The 20,550-nt window shown below is 34.4% G+C and overlaps 1 protein-coding gene across 4 annotated transcripts in view; it reads right to left on the bottom strand.

Annotated features, from left to right (window-relative positions):
* The window catches only part of supt5h (SPT5 homolog, DSIF elongation factor subunit), a 66,329-nt gene that overhangs the window by 29,203 nt on the left and 16,576 nt on the right, over positions 1-20,550 (bottom strand). For 2 of the 4 annotated variants that reach the window (XM_028797437.2, XM_028797453.2), the window contains exons 5-16: positions 16,199-16,210; positions 13,138-13,207; positions 10,385-10,453; positions 10,134-10,199; positions 9,476-9,506; positions 9,201-9,269; positions 6,674-6,925; positions 6,382-6,471; positions 6,232-6,302; positions 1,995-2,100; positions 1,805-1,898; positions 1,416-1,552 (exon numbers count right to left, since the gene is read on the bottom strand). In XM_028797437.2, the coding sequence (XP_028653270.1) occupies positions 1,416-1,552; positions 1,805-1,898; positions 1,995-2,100; positions 6,232-6,302; positions 6,382-6,471; positions 6,674-6,925; positions 9,201-9,269; positions 9,476-9,506; positions 10,134-10,199; positions 10,385-10,453; positions 13,138-13,207; positions 16,199-16,210 (1,067 nt within the window). The remainder of the gene's footprint in view (positions 1-1,415; positions 1,553-1,804; positions 1,899-1,994; positions 2,101-6,231; positions 6,303-6,381; positions 6,472-6,673; positions 6,926-9,200; positions 9,270-9,475; positions 9,507-10,133; positions 10,200-10,384; positions 10,454-13,137; positions 13,208-16,198; positions 16,211-20,550) is intronic. The other 2 variants (XM_051936227.1, XM_051936236.1) reach the window with 1 other exon arrangement.

The raw sequence follows: 20,550 nt of genomic DNA, 5'->3' as shown, positions 1-20,550 counted from the left end.
AGCTTAACAGCAACATTTGTCTATTTTACTTGTAAACGTGTTAAGCATGCAAGTGTTATATCTTCTTGATAAATATCTTATGAATATTTAATAGATTTGTGGTATTTATAAAGGTTTGCACTGTGTTTATTATTTGTTTGTGTGTGTCATAGAATATAAGTTTTGCTACGAGACAAGTACTGATAATTAAAATGATAATCCATGTTTGAAAATTACACCTGAAGAATTCAGACTGTCTAGCTGGTGCACCAGAGGAAAAACCCTGTACAAATTTAGTAAATGTATATTTTAACAGCCAAAAAAAAAAAAAAAAAAGCTGTACTGCAGTTAATACTCAAAAATGATTAAAACCTACAAGTGCATCTATGTTTACATTTAAGCAGCATTTAACTGTCAGTATCAATTAACTGAATCAATGTGTAAGAATATATATATTTATTGTTAGACAAAAGGTGAAAAGTACTTTTTTTTTAAATTAAGCTTAGCTTCAAATAAGTACATTACAGAAAAAATTAAACAATATGACAGCTTGCAATTATTAGAAGTGTTCTGTTTTCTTTAATGTCATATTATTTATGGATAAATATTTCCTCTACATGCAGTATTTTATTAGATAAAAGTATGAATTTTAAGGGAAATTAATTTTTTTTTTAGTATTTTTATGGTCAATGCACAATAGAATTTCATTTTGTTAATAAAAAATGAGCAGATAACACCTGTGGTCTACAGTTTAATTATTAAAAATACCAAAGTTTAACACTTCAATATTAAAACATTATTTCTTTGTGCCTGGTTATGCAGGAGCTTAAAGAAAGAAAGAAAAAACATATTTGAATTAGCTGGTTCAGTAACATGATATTGGTGATCAGTATTAAACCTAATAAAAAAAAAAACCTGACTGCAGCATCCCAAGTAACTATGCTTGCTATTTCAATACAGAAATAACGCTTCTTTAAAAGGTTTCTTTCTGCACTGTAAAACACTGGGGGTTGCATTGTCAGCTTTACTTTGCTTAGCAGTAGAAAAACAATACTGCAGGTGAAGGGGAGACACATGCAACGCAACTCAACTCAACACAAGGTGTACTGCACTAGACAAGACATTCACTGTCATCACAGTTTTGCACAGCTCTACATCTCTTTAATAAGTTGGACACAACTGCTTGCACCTGTATAACTAATTAGGATACCAGAATGTAAAAAGAGTTGATTTAAATAATCAATGCTTTTTACAATCAAATTGTATACCCTTTCACAATCGCAAAACTAATTTGGAATAAGCTGTGAAAAAGTTTGAATATAACATCCTAAAAATCATCAGTGGAAGAATGTCTAAAGTAATCAGGATATTTTTGGGAGACATTAACACTGATATTTTCTAGATAAAAAAAAGTAAGAATAAAGATAGGAGCCTACCTTGAGGTCTTCATGCTTGGGCATGAGAGTTATTTTGTTGCCATCCACACTGAGGATCCTTCCCTGTAGGTTGATCAACTCACCCTCACAGACCTCTACATTATCTCCAGGTTGCAAGTTATGCTCCCGTTCTTTGTCTAAACCCCCAGGCAAGCAGAAAAGGAAAAAAAACAATTATATGCCATTTTATAACATTGAAAAGGAACACAGATATACTTAACAAATGTAAAAGACTTTAATAATTCACTGTAGATTTTTCTCCTGTTTCAAATTAGTAAGTCACGTAAGCAGAAATTACCCACAAATTGTGTCTTTTTTGGCAAAGGTAACAACATTTTCAGCAAAAATAATCTGCACTATGTATATTTTGAGCGGTTTATATATTATACCTTTTCCTTCCGTCACCACTTCAAGATCAATCCCCTCTGGTTGGTCTTCAAATTTCTCAAGTTCTGACAGTGTAGGCTTTACTCCATCTGTGATCTGTATATACAGACAATAAAATGGATGACATGTTTGCAAAACATGAAAAAAATACTACACAGTAGTTTCAGATCAGATAAGAGAAGAGTTACTTACAACAGCAGACATGGCAAAGCTTTTGAACAAGAATCCTTTTCGGCTGTAGCGATTGGCTTCAAATATCAAGAAATCTCCATCTGTAGTTACTTCGCCACCTAGTGACCTGTTAAAAGCAGGGAGGCTTTAAAATAACTTGAAACATATTCACATCATAACTAACTAAAGCCTTGCTAATAAGCAGGTTAACATGACTGATTTTTTTCATTGCTACCGTTTCTAGAAAGAAAAACTCACATAGGAGGGAAATAAAGTTAAAACTAGAAAGATGCATGCACCAGCTGGGCAGCTTAGAAACAATGAATAAATTCAATATTTCCCACTGTAGAACAGTGCCTCCATATGTATGATTTGTGTAACAGTTCTGTGTTAAGTGTGTTGTTCCAATGTTTGAGGTATGCTGCTTTACCAGCGCAGGAGACTGAGCTCTTGTCCCAGCAAGGCCACTATCTGTGTCGATTTAGCATGCTCTTTATTTTTTCCCCATTACTATAAAAAATGAGGACCATTTTCTTATCATTTACTATACATAAGTATATAAATAATTGTTCTTGAATTAGTAGCAAGTGTCCTTCAACAAGCAAGAAGAGTAACACTCTTTATTAAAGACAGAACAAAAAAAAAAAAAAAGAGGCAAATCAGTAAAGCTACTGAGTGATTATCCTGTAAACAACATTACCAATGTGGATGGCAGCATTAGCCATGTATTGGGGCAAAAGATGAAAATGATGAATTAAAAAAAAAAAAAACGCACACGCACACACACACACACATCATACAGGCTGTTAACCACAAGAAAAAACACTCATATGTAAATAAATAATTTGGAGCCACTGCAAATGATGTAAATCATAAAATAATAAATGGATAATCTGCATATGTGCATGTATTATGATCCGCAATTAGTGCAGTAAGAATCAAGAGCTATGTTATTATTTGTATAAAAATGTCAAACAGAGAGATAGAGAGCAATGTTTATAATCTTTATTGGGATGATAATGACTGGCAGACACATACAGTTATCTCTCCTCCATCGCGGGGGTTGCGTTCCAGAGCCACCCGCGAAATAAGAAAACCCGAGAAGTAGAAACCATATGTTTATATGGTTATTTTTATATTGTCATGCTTGGGTCACAGATTTGCGCAGAAACACAGGAGGTTGTAGAGAGACAGGAACGTTATTCAAACACTGCAAACAAACATTTGTCTCTTTTTCAAAAGTTTAAACTGTACTCCATGACGAGACAGAGATGACAGTTCCGTCTCACAATTAAAAGAATGCAAACATATCTTCCTCTTCAAAGGAGTGCTTGTCAGGAGCAGATCACGTCACAGAGATAGAGAAAAGCAAAGAAGATCAATAGGGCTGTTTTTCTTTTAAGTATGTGAAGCACCGTGGCACAAAGCTGTTGAATGCGGCAGCTCACACCCCCTCCATCAGGAGCAGACAAAGTGAGGCAGAGTTTGTTTTTCAATCAAAAATCAATACGTGCCCTTCGAGCTTTTAAGTATGCGAAGCTCCGTGCAGCATGTTGTTTCAGGAAGCAGCTGCACAAAAGATCACAACGTGAAGATAATCTTTCAGCATTTTTAGACGAGCGTCCATATCGTCTAGGTGTGCAAACAGCCCCCTGCTCAATCCCCCTACGTCAGGATCAGAAAAAGTCAGCGCAAAAGAAAGAGAAAAGTAAGCCGGGTAGCTTCTCAGCCATCTGCCAACAGCATCCCTTGTATGAAATCAACTGGGTAAACCAACTGAGGAAGCATGTACCAGAAATTAAAAGACCCATTGTCCGCAGAAACCCGCGAAGCAGCGAAAAATCTGCGATATATATTTAAATATGCTTACATATAAAATCCGCGATGGAGTGAAGCCGCGAAAGGCGAAGCGCGATATAGCGAGGGATTACTGTATACCAGCAAGGCATTTAAGGTGTTGAAAGCAATAATTTAAACAGTTGAATACAATACATACAATGAAAGCTTAAATATAAGTAGAGGAGATATAGAACTAAAATGATTGGAAACAACATGTTATTTGAGCTGACCTGAACTAAGACCCAGGACAAATGGTCAAAAAAATCACAAAAACAAAACATGAAGTTTGTAATATCAGTATCACTGGTATATGAACTAGTGCATACTTTATGAAATAAACTGCTAGAGTAGTCACTGGATTCAGATAGTAATTCAAAATTTTTAAATGTCTATCAGACTGGAGCATTTGGTGCTTGGCATGTAGTGAAGCAAAACCAGTGAATGGATGAGGAACATAACTAGGTAAGAGAAAATAACAATAAGCACCTGTACTAAATTAAAACAGGCACTAAACATGTGGGTGGGAAAATAATATATCATAGGAGAATGGTGGCATGCAATTCAGTACATTAACTGAAGTGCAGCACAAAAGATGACTAATTCCCAGTGGCTGACACTTAAACATGCTATGTACTGTATGTAAACAAAGAGAAACTAAGCTGTCAAATGTGCTTAATGGCAAATGGTTTAATGTAACAGGACTTTAAGAGCTGTTAAACCTTAGACAACCTTAACAGATTAGACTACAATGCCGGCAGGAGGAACAATAGTTGACATTTTTGTTTTTTTTAACAACTGTCATATATACTTCGCAAATGCATTGAGTTGTGAGGCTGCGGTTAGTTCTGTTTATCATTATTACATCAATCTAAATCAGGTACACTGGGCCTTCTGAATTGTGTACAACTGACACAACAGCAAAAGGGTTCAAAAGATCAGGATGCATTGATGCAAAACATACTCAAACCGATACATTTTGAAAGCTAATTTTGTATTCATCTCTGATATACAGTGGAACCTCGGTTTGCGAGTAACTTGGTTTAAGAGTGTTTCGCAAGACGAGCTAAATTCTTAATAAATTATGACTTGATAAACAAGCGAGGTCTTGCAATACGAGTAGTATGTATATGCTTTGTCTGCTGAGTGTCATGTGATCACAACTGAGCTGATGGTTCTTCTCTCTCTCTTGCTGAGGGATTGTGGGCAATCGTCTCCCATTCTCAGTCTGAGTCAGTGTGCCTGACTCATATAGTCAACATCCGTACGCGCGTATACTGTTTACTACGGCATCATGTCTGTGACTGTGCACGTGCTGTGACGTGAGAGTCCCCGTCTTGCACCCCAAAACACGAAGCTGAGTCTCAGTACTTTAGCAACACCTGCTTTATTCAGCTTGAAACAGCAACAGCGCGGTTATTTATCGTACCGGGATCTGCCACTCTCCTATATATAGACACAGCAGTCAGGTAGGGCCGTGGCTAAGTAATACTGTGCCCTGCGCATTTATAAATGTTCCTTGTATCACCCATCGACGGCAGGCGCTTATAGCATGTCCACGATCTTTTCCGATTCGCTTTTAAGGCGAACTGCTACAGCGCTGGGAGACTGCGATTGCTTTGGTACGCTCTTCTGTGTGTTGTCCCGTTCGGTGGAATCCCACAAGAGTTTATAAATTCACTCACACCAGCCATGATTCTTTTTAAAGGTAAAGTACAGGTTAATTTGTTTTATGTATTTTTACTTTATATTTTGTATTAATCATTTTTATATGAATAGTTTTGGGTTGTGGAATGCTGAGTTTCCATTATTTCTTATGGGGAAATTCACTTTGACACACGAGTGCTTTGGGCTGTGAGCACGTTTCCGGAACGAATTATGCTTGCAAACCGAGGTTCCACTGTATTGTGAAGATGCCACAAAACTTTCATAAACTGACCATAAAAGCTTTCTCATTGTTAATTCAGTATGTATTCCTAACTTGAGGGTTACGGCATTATGTGCTTGATGAATCTTTATTCTTGCAATTTTACATTGACGACAAAGGTCAGAATAAGTGAGGATTATATTAAGGAGGGCTAAGTACAATCAAGCCAGGCTGGTGTTCAATCAAAGTGCTATTTGTTCACCCAGGTGCCCTTTATCTCATATCATATTATGGATAAAGGCATTAATTTTCAAAACATTCTAATACTGGTTTCCAAAATTTATCCAAGTAGCATTGACAAAAGGGCAGACTCTAAACATAAGTGAAATTTAAAGGCTGAATTTAAACCTTAATTACAAAATAACAGTCAGATCTTATGTTAAAAAAACAGGAGAATATGATTACTCACAAGTGCCATTTCTCAAAAAGTACTTTCAAAATGTACTAACTTCTATCAAAATAAAACAAATACAAATTTTTAACAGTTTGAGTTACCTGATTTTCTCTGCATCAAAAAGTCTCTGTGGGGGTCTCTTAAATTTCTTCCTTTTTGCAAACCAGTCTTTCTATGGTGTTAAGTGAACATAATAAGAAAAACAACTCTGAAAAGCAACACAACAATTTACAATGACTAACTTTTCTTACCAAACTCATTCGAGCCTTAATGCGATCATAATCTATACGGGGAATCATTTTGAGCGATATTGTGTTTTGGCTAGGTTCAACATAGTCAACCTAAAGAGGAAAAAAAAAAGAGCATATAAAATGATTCTTAGAACTATGTAGGACATTTTACATTTGTTATATTTTGTGTAAAAAAAATGTATGGGGATAATGAGGACATAGGCAGAAAAAAAATAGCATTTCTGGTTAAAAAAACCCTACAAATAATGAAGAGCAAACACCTTAACATCAAACTAATCAATACATGTCCTACCTGTGCAATATCATCCTTATATAGGCCTCTCTTTAGACGGACCCAGGACTTTGGCTTAAGGTTGGTAACCTCCTTGACCACCTTAAGAACATCAGTCATTTCTTTGATTGGTACCATTTGCTGGTTCCAAAATCCCATGCGCAAGTTTCCCACACCTTCAATAGCTGACTTCACATGAGTCTGTTTATAAGACTCAATGTAGATGTAGCCCTTTACATGCTCTGGTGCAACAACAGATTTGATTTGTAGAGGCTGGAATTGAAAGACAGGAAATGGTGTTACAATAATAACAAACTGAAGAAAAGAAAAGATACTTGAATAAAATATTTCTAAGGTGCTGAGATCTCTTTTTTGAATAAGAAAAAATATGTAATGTACACACTCAGCAAAACTCGTTACAGCAAAGTTCAATTATGTTAGCCTAAGATTAACACAGAACCATTCAGCATCCAAATTGGGCAATGGAGTTACAGATCATATCAGAGACTGACAGTCAAAATAAAATTTGACCTCCAAAAAGGTTTAATTTCTCCAAGAGAGTGTTGTTAAGCAGAGTTTTAATTTTATTTTCCCTTGCTATCAACTGAACATAAAGTTATGATGTTAATTGAAACTTTATCTTTCTTTTATGTTAATCACTGAGATTTAAGTCTATTTTATTGTGTGTTTATCCATGTAAATTGAGCACACCTTATTAACTTAATGTAATTGTATTACAGATGTAAATATGCCTTAGTACCCTGTATCTGTTTCAGTAAAAAGTGCTTATACAAGAAAAAACAATATTTTAATTAATCTCATTGTATAAATAGGCCCCCACATATTTTGGAAAAATTCAGCTTGCTCTTTTCAATCTACATGCTTCCATTAGGTCAGATTATCTCAAGGCATAACATGACCTACCAGAGCTACGCTGATTTACACACAACTGTATTTATCAACAGCGCCTGATGACCCGACTCTCTTGGTTCACTGACCCAATCAATGTCTTACTTGTGTTTCTGAGTGGATGAGTAGTAATTTTCTCAAACTAAATTAGGAGAATACAGAAATCTTAGTGATTGGTGAAAATGGATATAATGAGAATTAGAAATAAACCTGATTTATTATACATAAAATTCAAGAGATAGGTAAAGAATTTAAGAGTAATTACCTAATTTTACTTACCTAAATTTTAAATCACATATTAATCAGATCACTAGGACACGATTTTTTCACTTAAGAAATATAGCAAAAATTAGATCCCTTATAATTTAGCAAGATGCTGAAAAATTAGTTCACACTTTTGTTTTTAGTCGACTAGATTACTTTAACACACTCCTCTCAGGATTACCCAAAAAAGACATCAATCGATTGCAACGAGTGCAGAATGGAGCTGCCAGAATCTTAACAAGGAAAAGAAAATCCGAACACATCTCTCCAGTTTTGATGTTACTACCATTGAGAATTGACGTAAAAATACTGCTTATGGTTTACAAAGCCTTAAATATTCTCGCTCCATCCTGTATTTCGGAATGCCTCTCGCCTTACACTCCAAATTGTACCCTTAGACCTTCAAATGAGTGTCTGCTTATAATTTCAACAGCTAAACTTAAAAGAAGTGGTGAGACAGCCTTCTGCTGTTATGCACCTAAAATCTCGAATAGTTTATTGATAGAATTTCACCAGGCTAATATGGTGGAGCATTTTAAAAAAAACTGCTAAAACCCCATTATTTTAATATGGCTTTCTTATAGCTTCATTTTAGTATAACCCTGATATTCTGTATATGCATTTAACTATCGTTTTTATCATGGCTCCACAATCCGTACTAACCCCTACTTTCTCTGCTGTGCTTTTTCCGGTTTTCTGTGGTGGCGATCTGCGCCATCATCACCATCTGATCAAAGCACCGTGCAGTCTCTACATTGATGGATTGAAAGCCAGATGTCCACATGACCATCATCATTTAATTCATCCACGTGGAGCCATGAGGACTGATTTAAATCGTTTGTTTTAGGTAGAATGCCCAGTGGAGGCTGGGCTGTCTCGTGGACTCAGAACCCCTGCAGATTTTGTATTTTTTTTCTCTAGGCCTTTGGAGGTTTTTTTGTTTTTTTTTTTCTGTCCTCCTGGCCATTGGACCTTACTTTATTCTTTGTTACTTAGTATTGCCTAATCTTATTTTTACATTTTTTCTTTCTTCATCTTGTAAAAGCACTTTGAGCTACATCATTTGTATTAATACATATTATAGAAATAAATATTTCTGACAATAAAAATTAACAGTTACCAAAATTATTAACTATTAAGTATAATGTATTTTTTTCTTATCAGCATCAAGGATTATCCAATGTTGTGGTGCACAAAACTACTAATAATCAGAAAATTTAAACTGCACTGTAAATCATTGTAAATTTTTCTATAGCACTTTTCTCTAAATAAGTATGTCTAGCAGGGAATATGAAAAAGTCTATTTAAAATGCTTTTGTGGGCTATACATTTGTTAAACTTTTTAGTATCAGCAGTAAGAAAAATTGACAAATACCGTGTCTGTGAACTGGTAGGCAATAAACTTTCTCATCAAGGCAATTGCTGTTGCCCTCTCCTCTCCAATCTACAAAGAAGAACAGAGTTTTTTTAAAATAGACCAAGATCCATTTCATCCACTCGATTATGTTCACAATTTTTTTTTTTCAGGAAATATACACGAGAGAAAATGAGAAATATTTCAAACTATAATATGTGCTACTTGAAGAAAGGATTTTTATGCTCTGAATGAATTCATATTAATAATCAGATAACAGCAGAAAAAGCAATTACCTTGCATTTTACTGTCCACAAATTTGGATCCCTTAATTAAAAAATACAAATTAGAGACAAAAAATTTGAATGCAGATCAATAAATATAATAGTAACTAAGCAAATTATAAATTTACTATTAAGCAAGCACATCTATTCTCTAGTGTTGTTCTATAATAAAAACATATCTTTGAGCAAACCTGTTTATTTATATTAATGTAGCATAATGATCAAGGTGCAGCAAGAGGAATTATCAAATTAGTTAACAGTGAAGTTCAGGTGAAAATAATTTAATATTGATACAGATTCAATAAAACTGCTTATGTTATAACTTCAGTTTTATGACTGTGATGAAACAACGGGGGGAAAAAATATTTTTCTTACATATGATGTTATAATAACCAAAACTGAAATTGTATATCTTCAATACTCTATATAAAAAGATCTAAAATGTTTACAATGTCACATTTCTTCATAGAAGTTAGTGAACAATGGAAGGGCTCATTTTCAAAAGCTGTTAACTTAATTAAATTACATGTGAAGAATTTCTTTTTAAACATCTTGAAGGAGGTCACTACAATCAAAAACAAAGTTAAAAATGGCAGTATATGTAAATAATTACAGATTATGTCCCTTTTCTATTTTAGACTTTTTCTTACTAATGGATGTAATCACTCACTTTACTCCAGGAAGCAACTGCTGTTGGGTGATGTCATCAGAGAGTTCTTCTGAACCCCCATAGTAACTATAAAAAAAAATATAAAAATTAGAAACAAAAACAGGTAACATTAGTCAAGTGTATTACTACAACTGAAATCTCCATGAGACTAGCTCATCAAGGCTGACTCTATATAATCTATTAATGTTAAAAAATTAAAAGACAAAACTCTGGCTTTGTTTAATAGATCATTATGGAACTTTATTACTTACTGTTCTCCTCCAGAAGACTTGGCATATTTCTTCATATAATACTCGCCCAATTCTTCTTCTCTTTGATCTCTGTAGATAAAAAAAATGTACCCAGTTCAAGCCAATGGAAACCAAATCACTTAATTTCTACTTAAAATATTTTTAATTAGGAAAACGGTAGTAAGAATGCTACAGAGCAGAACAGACCATAGATCTATTTTACCTCATTTGTAAATAAGTATATTTTCTAATCTGAAAAATGAACTCCTATATCACTCTGCTGACTGTACTAAGAAGTATCTGATATAACACAATAGCACCACAATGCATTGCTAAAATGTCAATACACACTTGTGCTTTAGCAAAAACTGTTTCATGAACACACACAACCTACATAGAGTGCTGCTTGAAAATTTCTGATCCCTAATTTGTAGTTCTTTAAATGCTACATTTTTATATTAAACCCATTTTCAATCAAAACAAGCCCACAACTTTGGACAATAAGTGATTCACATCTACCAATTAAATGAATGACTAACGATAAAGAGAAAATAATAGGGAAATAACTAGCTCATAAGAAACAGTAAGTGAATGAGTATAACAATAAGAAAAATTGGAAATATATCGGATTAGTGAAAGGGGAAGTAAAATCTTGTGCAAAATGTAATTGTGTACTAAGGTAACTTATTCGTCAGTCATTCCCCAGGGCCCAATAATGAAGAAAGAAAACAAAATAAACTCTTAATTATAATCATATAGATTAGTGCAAAACACAATGCCAGATTCCACAAAGATCTCAAAATGTCATGAGTTTCTACATGCTGAACTGATAATCATGTCCATATATCAGCAGAGTAGTCAGGAAATAATATCACATCTCAACAGTGCAAACCATTCTGTGGCAGTTTGTAAGATATTTGGTGCACTGTTATGTGAAAATAGTAAATTCACTTTGCAACAGCTTCTTTTGTAGACATTGTTACAAACATGTATGGTTACATACTTCTAACAACATCTGAGGCACTCTAATAGATGTGAGAGGTCTTTTACGTTATTTGAGACTTAAAAAGAAAAATACATGTATGTTAGTTTTAACATGTGCTTTGATCTGGTAGGTTGGCTCTGGCATAAAGGTCTCTAACAATTCTAAAATAAAGGGTAAACTCCAGAGAAAATTCGAAGCCTGCCAATAGCAGAATTTTAAGAACACAATTTGTGGTACCGATGAGAATACAGTATGTTGTTTTTTTCCTGTTTCTATGTGGGCATTAAAATAAGCTAAGTGTATAGTTTATTATCTTTCCTTTATTCACATTGTTTGAAGGTAATGTACCATATGAAATAAAAAAAAAAAAATCAAGGGGGCTAGCACTCCCTGCTGCCCAAAGATTAATTAATAAGTACAGTAAATTTAAAACTTCTGTCATGATTGCCAAAGGTTGTGCCCACAAAATACCGAATTAAAAGATGCACCTTCTTTTCACATATAGGACCACTTTAGTTTCTCTTAACTAATTGCTTTTAACTTAAAAAATGACGCAAAATATACCATTGTATGTAGGATGGATGGATGGATGGATGGATGGATGGATGGATAGATGGATACTTTATTAATCCCAGGGGGAAATTCACATACTCCAGCAGCAAAAAAAATATTAAACAGTAATCAAAAATGCAGGTAAAAAAACAGACAATAACTTGAATAATGTTCAACGTTTACCCCCTCTGGTGGAATTGAAGAGTCGCATAGTTTGGGGGAGGAATGATCTTCTCAGTCTGTCAGTGGAGCAGGACAGTGACAGCAGTCTGTCGCTGAAACTGCTCCTCTGTCTGGAGATGACACTGTTTAATGGATGTAGTGGATTCTCCATAATTGATAGGAGCCTGCTGAGTGCCCGTTGCTCTGCTACGGATATCAAACCGTCCAGCTCTATGCCAACAATAGAGCCTGCTTTCCTCACCAGTTTGTCCAGGCGTGAGGCATCCTTCTTCTTAATGCTGCCTCCCCAGCACACCACTGCGTAGAAGAGGGCACTCGCCACAACCATCTGATAGAACATCTGCAGCATCTTACTGCAGATGTTGAAGGATGCCAGTCTTCTAAGGAAGTACAGGCGGCTCTGTCCTTTCTTGCACAGAGAATCAGTATTGGCAGTCCAGTCCAATTTATCGTCCAGCTGCACTCCCAGGTATTTATAGGTCTGCACCCTCTGCACACAGTCACCTCTGATGATCATGGGGTCCATGAGGGGCCTGGGTCTCCTAAAATCCACCACCAGTTCCTTGGTTTTGCTGGTGTTCAGTTGTAGGTGGTTTAAGTCGCACCATTTAACAAAGTCCTTGATGAGGTTTCTATACTCCTCCTCCTGCCCACTCCTGATGCAGCCCACGATAGCAGTGTCGTCAGCAAACTTTTGCACGTGGCAGGACTCCGAGTTATATTGGAAGTCCGATGTATATAGGCTGAACATGACCTATCTTCTTCAAGTACAGATAACTGGAAAGTGTGCAAAACTATGAGATGCATTATTTAGGATGTCCTTATTAACATCTCTTCTTCATGAGTAATTCAGTTTCCCAGTTGCGTTTTATAAGCACAAAATAAACACTTAATCTGTTTTAGTAGCATACTAATAACTGCACTACAACAAAGCAAATTTTAATTAAACCAAAATATATTATTTAAAAAGTGTTAAGAAAGTTGGGTGCTATAGCAGTCACCATTTAGCATGCTCTTTGTTCTAGGAATACTTTGAATAATTTATCAATGGTACCTCCAAAGATTCTGTAGTCTTCTTGCTCCAGATCTGTCCTCATCCAGAACAGCATGATCAATGTTGGAAACTATAGATGAAAGAGCTAATTAGACTCAACATGCAGACGTGCTCAGACACAGAGAAAGAGGGATAAACATGGGCGAGGAGCAAACATCACCCTAAATCCTTCACGTACCACTTTCTTTGTATTTGGTTGAGTTAAGACAAACATTAGCCAGTTAGACAACCTTACACATAACACAAAAAAATGTGATGCCAGTCTTTCTGTGCGAATTATGCAAAATGAAATGTTATTTCAAACTGTATATCTAACAAAAAACTCTAATGTGTGCATGCTAAAGACAGCTTTGAGGTTGAATATTCTAAGTCCAGTGCTTAGGCAGGTTTCTCTGATTGGCTTATTCTTATTTCTCTAGTTTAAATTTGAACTACCAAAAGAGTTTTAATTCACATTTATTTTTGAAAATGGCAAGATAGTTCTACATTTCATATATTTATAACACACTGCTACCTATAGAACCCTCCAAATTAAAAATGAGAACTATATTCATGGAGACATGTTTTTAACACAAACAAATGATGCTGTAAAACTGAGGAAAAAAAAACTGCTCTCACCCATTCATTCATTCATTGGTTCTTAACAAGTAATGACTTCGAAAGGATTGACTTTTAAACTAGCTGTTGGGATATCAAAAGTGCTGCTCATTTTCACTGGATCTTCTCTCATTCAGAGGAAAAGCTGACCTTTAATTAGAAAGTGTTTAATTTGAATATTCTACACTCTCTGGATTAAAACTTAACTGATAAAAAAATTTAAATTAGTACTTATTGCATTCATTTTGTTTTTGTGCAACAGTACATTCAAGAAGAAAATGCAAACAAATATTTGGCATTTATGCACACTCCCTTTTTTTACAGCTAAAACAGCCAAATAAAAAGAAAAGATAAACTTATTGCTACTCCTTCATAGTTCAAATTTTATCTGACCACAAAAAGGTAATCCTATCTCTGACTTTAACTCAAAATGTTTCTATATGGGTCCTAATTCTGGTATGACTAACCCTTAGAATGAAATCCATGCGGAGATGATCAGGTTTTTTGTAACTGATGTATGATTGAGGAGACTGCTGATGGATGAAAAATGGCTGAAAATGCACACTGTGGGAATGGGTATGTTAAAGTTCACAACCAGAAATATCACTGTGAAAGATATAAAGTAGACAAACATTACTAAAATAAATATTTAAATAACGTGTTCAAATAGTTAACATAGGATGTAAGTTTGCATATATGTAGTGTCAAAAGATTTAAAGGTCAAGAAAAATATTTTATGGTTCCAACTTCATCATCCTTGTTAATCGAGAACAATGCGGTCACCAGTCTCATTCATTAATGCATACTGGTCATTTTAAAGTGAGTGATGCCTATGCCAAATTAAATATATAGAGAAGGTAACATGCCAAATAAATAAATATAAAAATGATGACCCAGAGCCACAAAAGCTAACATATAGTAAATTCAAATTTCACAATGGAATAAGTTAAAACTGTAAAAACACAAATATGAAGCAAAAACCGAAAGGCAAAAAATGAACGAGTTTCCGATTTCAAAACCATTTCCAATGAAAACCTGCAAACACAGTGGTATCTAAGGATCATTATAACAGAGCACCTTTCAACATTGTTATTATGCGTTTAATAAACGGGTGAAATGAGAACTCCCAAAACATTGTAAACATAGTAATTTGGTTTGGGGAGGATTTCACTACTATTTAATTAGTATACTTGGCCTATCAACTATAAAGTGTGAACTGGAGCTGTTGATACTTTAGCAATTAAATATCACTTGCCAGAGTTTCATGGCAAGTTCTAATGAATGAACTAGCATATTGTGAAAATATCTCGTACACCAAAAACAACAAATAAAACACATGCATGGAACAAACACACAAACTGAATAAAGACATGTGAAGGACATGGGACAAACACAATAAAACTGGGGCTGCCGTTTATAAAATAAGTGATCTTTGTTTAAATTAGGATGATCTCACTCTGAAGTTACTGGTTACATGTATTGTAGGTAAAGTCTTGCCTTGAACTGAAGTCTTTGCCTAATAAGTTGGCTTGTTCTCATGGACAGTGTGAAAAATGTAAAGCTGCTTTACTTGCAGTAAAAATGACCAATATGTGCATTGCTGTCTTATATGTATACAGATAGCTGGTCAGTTATATTGGAAAACTTAACTGTAGCAACAACTGAAGTAAACATTAAACAGGGTGATCAATAAAGGATGAAACTTGTCCTCTGATTTAAGAGATTGACTGAGGTGAAAATATACAGCAATTGCTGTCACCTATATACCCCAAAGAGTCTGAAATTGCAGCAACACTGTGCTTGCATGTGTCTTTGGTCAAATTACATCATGAAAGTTCAACAAATTAATTATTTGAAAAAAATTAAAACAAGAAAAAAGCCAGGCAGCATTTCTTAATACAAAGGATCACTGGAGTTTGGCACAACCTTATTCACAAATTTAGATGAGACATTGGGTAAACCTGGTCAAAACCCACTAAACAAGCTTGACGGAAGCTATAAAATTTCCAGTATTCACAGCCAGTTACATATATTTTTATATCTATACACACATACATATACACACACATTTTATTTATTTATTTTATATATATATATATATATATATATATATATATATATATATATATGGAATACAGTGATAAAAACACAGAGTAAATAAAAATGTATTAATTCAAGAAATGGGTTTATTTGTACAATTATGTTATTGTACAAAATTAGTTTCAAGTTGACTTCACTTCCTAATGTACTGATTACTACAAATGGCATATTTTAGTCATGTTGACATCATAATTATTACTACCAACATTCAATTGAAAACATCAGAAACAAACAGATTTCCATGACACTTTATTCACAAGAACAGATATGCAGACATAAAAAAACACATTACACCAATCACATCCACAGCTACATAAAAAAATACAAGGGGGGTGGGGGGGAGGGGGGGGGGGAGACGACTCACCTTCTACTTCTTCTACTCATGAGACGAGCCAGTGGACAGATGATGAGATGAACAGAGCATGAGCCAAATAATACCATTGACAGCAATCACAATGGGCCAGGGGAGTGGAATTGCAGCATGTGGGACATTTGAGGTGAATCAGGGAAGGGAATAAAACATAATAAAAATGTTTAAATAATAAATGCAGGAAATGGCACACAAAAAAGCAAAAAATGTTAAATAAAATATGAAGATACTCTCATAAGATACACTGTAGTCAGAAGGGAGAACACTCAGTCAAACTGGAAGTAGTTTAAAATGGATGCAATATGCATATATTTTTTAAACAGCGAACACATTATATGTATAAGAAATTGATTACAATACAAAATTTAAAGATATTTAGTTTGGATGTTTTAAAATGAAACGTGTTAAAACAACTTTTGTATGATTGAAGAAAAAAAAAAAAACCAATATGAGAGCTGTTAACTTTAAAAAAATTCTGGGCCATACACCATGGGATGAACAGGTAGTAGTCTAAGAAAAGTCCAAAAAAAAAAAAAAAAAAAAAAGGGTAAGGGAAAACTCCATTTATATTATGTAAAAAAAAAAAAAAAAAAAAAAAAAAAAAAACTCTAGACAAATAAAAGACTACATAGACTGAACTACGTATCTAGACTATCAATACTAAATATTTAAACCCAACTTTTATATAAATACATAAATACACAGTACAAAAACAAACATGGCCAAAAGAAGCCATAAAAGCTATCAGAGAAATATACCAATAAATTATTATGCGGCAGTTATAGGTTTTAAATAAAATAAATAAAAAAAAAGCTAACAAGAATTTTCAGAGAAACTTGACTTTGCAATATTCCAGGCCAAGATATATGTTTCTTATTATCTAATGTCACTGCTTTTATGAGAAAAAAGCAGTAGAATTACTAGAAAGTTTTTCAGGAAACAGGGACATTTTAGAAACTTCTGTAGTATTCCCAATGTAGGAACTCGGCTCATTAGTAGTTCCTGATAGGTAGCTCCCAGTATTTTCTTTAGCACCTATTCCAGGATATATGCTTTACGTGCAACCTGGAACTATCAGGAGAGAGCTTTGGGCAATGAATTGTGCCAATTGCTTGACTACAAGTATTGGTGCCATCTTAGAAATCTGTTAGTAGTTTGGATTTTGGAAAATAGCAAAACAGATGGACAACAAGGTTCAGGCTTTATTAAGTGTGCTTGGGGATGATGATATTCAAAAGGAATTGGAGTCATCCATCCCAAATGATAAAATTTTCATCACATTTGGCTGAACTGGGGATTAACCACAGCGCAAGGTAGTGTCATGAACAACTGAAAAAACTAAGCAAGACTGCAAAAAAAAAAACGCCATAGTGTTAAAGAAAAACCAACAAAATGTTTTGCATGCTGGACACTATTCTTGGTCAAAGGTGAATTTCCCCTTGGGATTGATAAAGTATCTATCTATCTATCTAAACATACTCTGAAAACATCAGAATGGAGTCCACCATGGATAAACAACAGATGACAGTCTCTGGTACATCCTCTACTGAAGATATTTGTAAATTAACATCTTAACAGTAATACACATCAAGTCGGTACATTATTTTTCCTATTCTGTAATGCATCAACAATAGGTTAATGTTTGTACATGTTTCTTAATCCATGTTCAGAGTCATATTACAACCTCATCTCAACTTGTTGCACGTGATTTTTTATTAATTTTGGAAGATACATTTCTGTGAGGGATAATACATGTGCTATATATTTAGTCATTAAGGAAGTGCCATGACTCCCCCCCAAACAACTGCTCATCAACATATACTGTATGTCTGCCCTTACTGAATGCATGATGCAGTTCTGCATGGAGTGTGCTAAGTGTCTGATATTGCAGCAAAGACGTCACTATGCTAAGCGCTCAGCTCACGCAAAATTCATGAGAGCTTTGTAATTTATATTCCACAGCATGTGAGTCAGGTCTGTACATATTTGGACAGTGATAATTTTCATAATTTTGGCTCTGTATGCCACCACAATGGATTTGAAATAAAACAACCATAACGTGATTGAAGTGTACACGTTCAGCTTTAATGTAAGGGGTTTACCAAAAAAATTGTATGAGCCATAATAAAACGTGTCATTTTGCTTGGTTGTAGTGAGAAGTCAAATATTGAAAGTGATCATTAAATTTATGATTTTGTTAGTTTGTCCAAATACTTTTGAGTCCCTAAAAATAGGGGGATCATGTATAAAAATGTCTATCTTTTCTAAACAGCTCTTACAGTATTTTTGTTAAACCCCTTGAATTAAAGTTGAAAGTCTATGATTCAATCTTCTTATATAATACGCTACCATGGCTGTTCGTTTGTCTGCCAGGATTTTAAATGAATTTATACTGCAAAGCAAACAAGTGTTCTGACCTCCAAAAAGTCAGAAAATATGACTCAGATAAAAATGTATATCCCTTTTTAAGGGCATGCCTTTTCTAAATGTGATTTCCTTTAAAATTTGCATGTATTCCCTTTTTGTTATAAAAAGATGTTCTTGGCATTATTTATTGCTGCAATTTATTTATTTTTTAACCAGTTCCACCTGAGTAAGAGGAATCCTCATTCCCTGGTCAGCAATCAGTGCCACCTACCAATCAAACCTTTCTACGGGGAAAAACACTGGACAGATTGTTTTGCATATAGAAATGATAATGTTGGACTGTACTTCAAAGTTCCTAGTTCACACAATTACGGCTAGTCACGAACTGTATACATCAAACATTCCAACTGATAATATTCATTAGAGACTAACTAAATTGTTCAAAACAATCTGAGGATTTACCTTACCCATTTGTTTTCTGTGTGTTTTCAGCAAATTACACATTTGAGTGACAAATTACCTATTTTGATCAAATTAAAATTGAATCACCTAGCATGTGGAATAATTATTATATTTAGCAGATGCCTTTAACCAGGGCAACTTACAAGATCAGGCTACAGTTCACTTGTTTACACACACACACCACGGTGTCATAACTTCATTATTGCTACTGACATGATCAGAGTCTCACATCAAGTCAGAAGTAGAAAATGAACTGGAAACTGGAAACCATGTGGTCTATAGTCTGGAAACTAAGGGTAATACAAGCTCATTACTGCACCTGATGAACCTGTACTGCATGTGTTTCTCAGCAGGGACATAAGCCATCAGAAAATAAATGGTGGACTTACACATACAACTTGAAACACAACTGAAAAAACATTCGTATATTGTTATCAGACAATACAAATCTGCCCTTTTTGGATTCCCTTCTGCTATTACAATTTATTGGCCATTGCACTGATACATAAAGCCTACATTATATCTCCATTGTATTCCAACTATCCAATACATTTCAATTTCTGTTTTATAAAACTAATACAAAATACTAAACAACCGAAAAACTATATGTTTAGAAAGCCTCTTACAGTATGTCAATTTATGGCTAAATGATAAACCACATTTGACCGTAAAATGTAATTTAAAATTAAGACCTTTCAGGTTATTATATATTGTTTATATATTTACTGTACCTGTTATGCCTTAAGTGGGGAAATTAGTGTGTTTCCAAAAGTGAGGAATATAACTTTACTAATGGAAATATACAGGGATTTTGACTTAAGAAAAAAAAAAGAAAAAGAAAAACAAGTCTTTCAACTTATGGTATTGGAGCTCTCTTTTGCTTTTTGAGCTTAAAGTCAAAACACTGTATAAATCACTACAGTGACCAGTGATTTTTGGCCTCCTTAATTTGCTGCCTGTACTCCCTTTGGCAAGGCGAAAAAGGAAAAAAAAAAAACCACATACACACAGAACAAGCACACAGATCACAAACACACTAGTGTGCATGTACAGTATACAGAGTGCATGTATGTGTCACACACACACACACACACACACATACACAAATATAGCAATACTGAAACAGAAAAACAAAGAAGATCAAGAATTGATTTACCGTTAACTGAAGCAGGCATGCATAAAAAAAAAGATTCATGAGTGCAAAAAAAAATTATTAAAATGGCTTTTAAGCATTTGTATTGCACACAGAAAGGATGTAGCACTTAATATACAAAATAAATCTTTAGCTGCTGTTTGACAAGAAGCACAGTTAAAATAGTGCAATTAGAAAAAGAATGTGGCAGCTGTACCACTCATATCACTAAAATCTTAAAAATAGATGTGCAGTGGCATAAAAAGTTTGGGCACCTTGCTTAAAATGTCTGTTACTGTGAATAGTTAAGTGAACAGAAGACAAACTGGCCACCAAAAGGCATAAAAGTAAAGAAACACACCTCAAAATCTACAAGGGAATACCT

Source organism: Erpetoichthys calabaricus, chromosome 1 (assembly GCF_900747795.2).
Source record: "Erpetoichthys calabaricus chromosome 1, fErpCal1.3, whole genome shotgun sequence".
Taxonomy (NCBI): Eukaryota; Metazoa; Chordata; class Cladistia; order Polypteriformes; family Polypteridae; genus Erpetoichthys; species Erpetoichthys calabaricus.
Note: the sequence above shows the minus strand (reverse complement) of the source record. Positions and strands in the feature narration are given on the sequence as shown.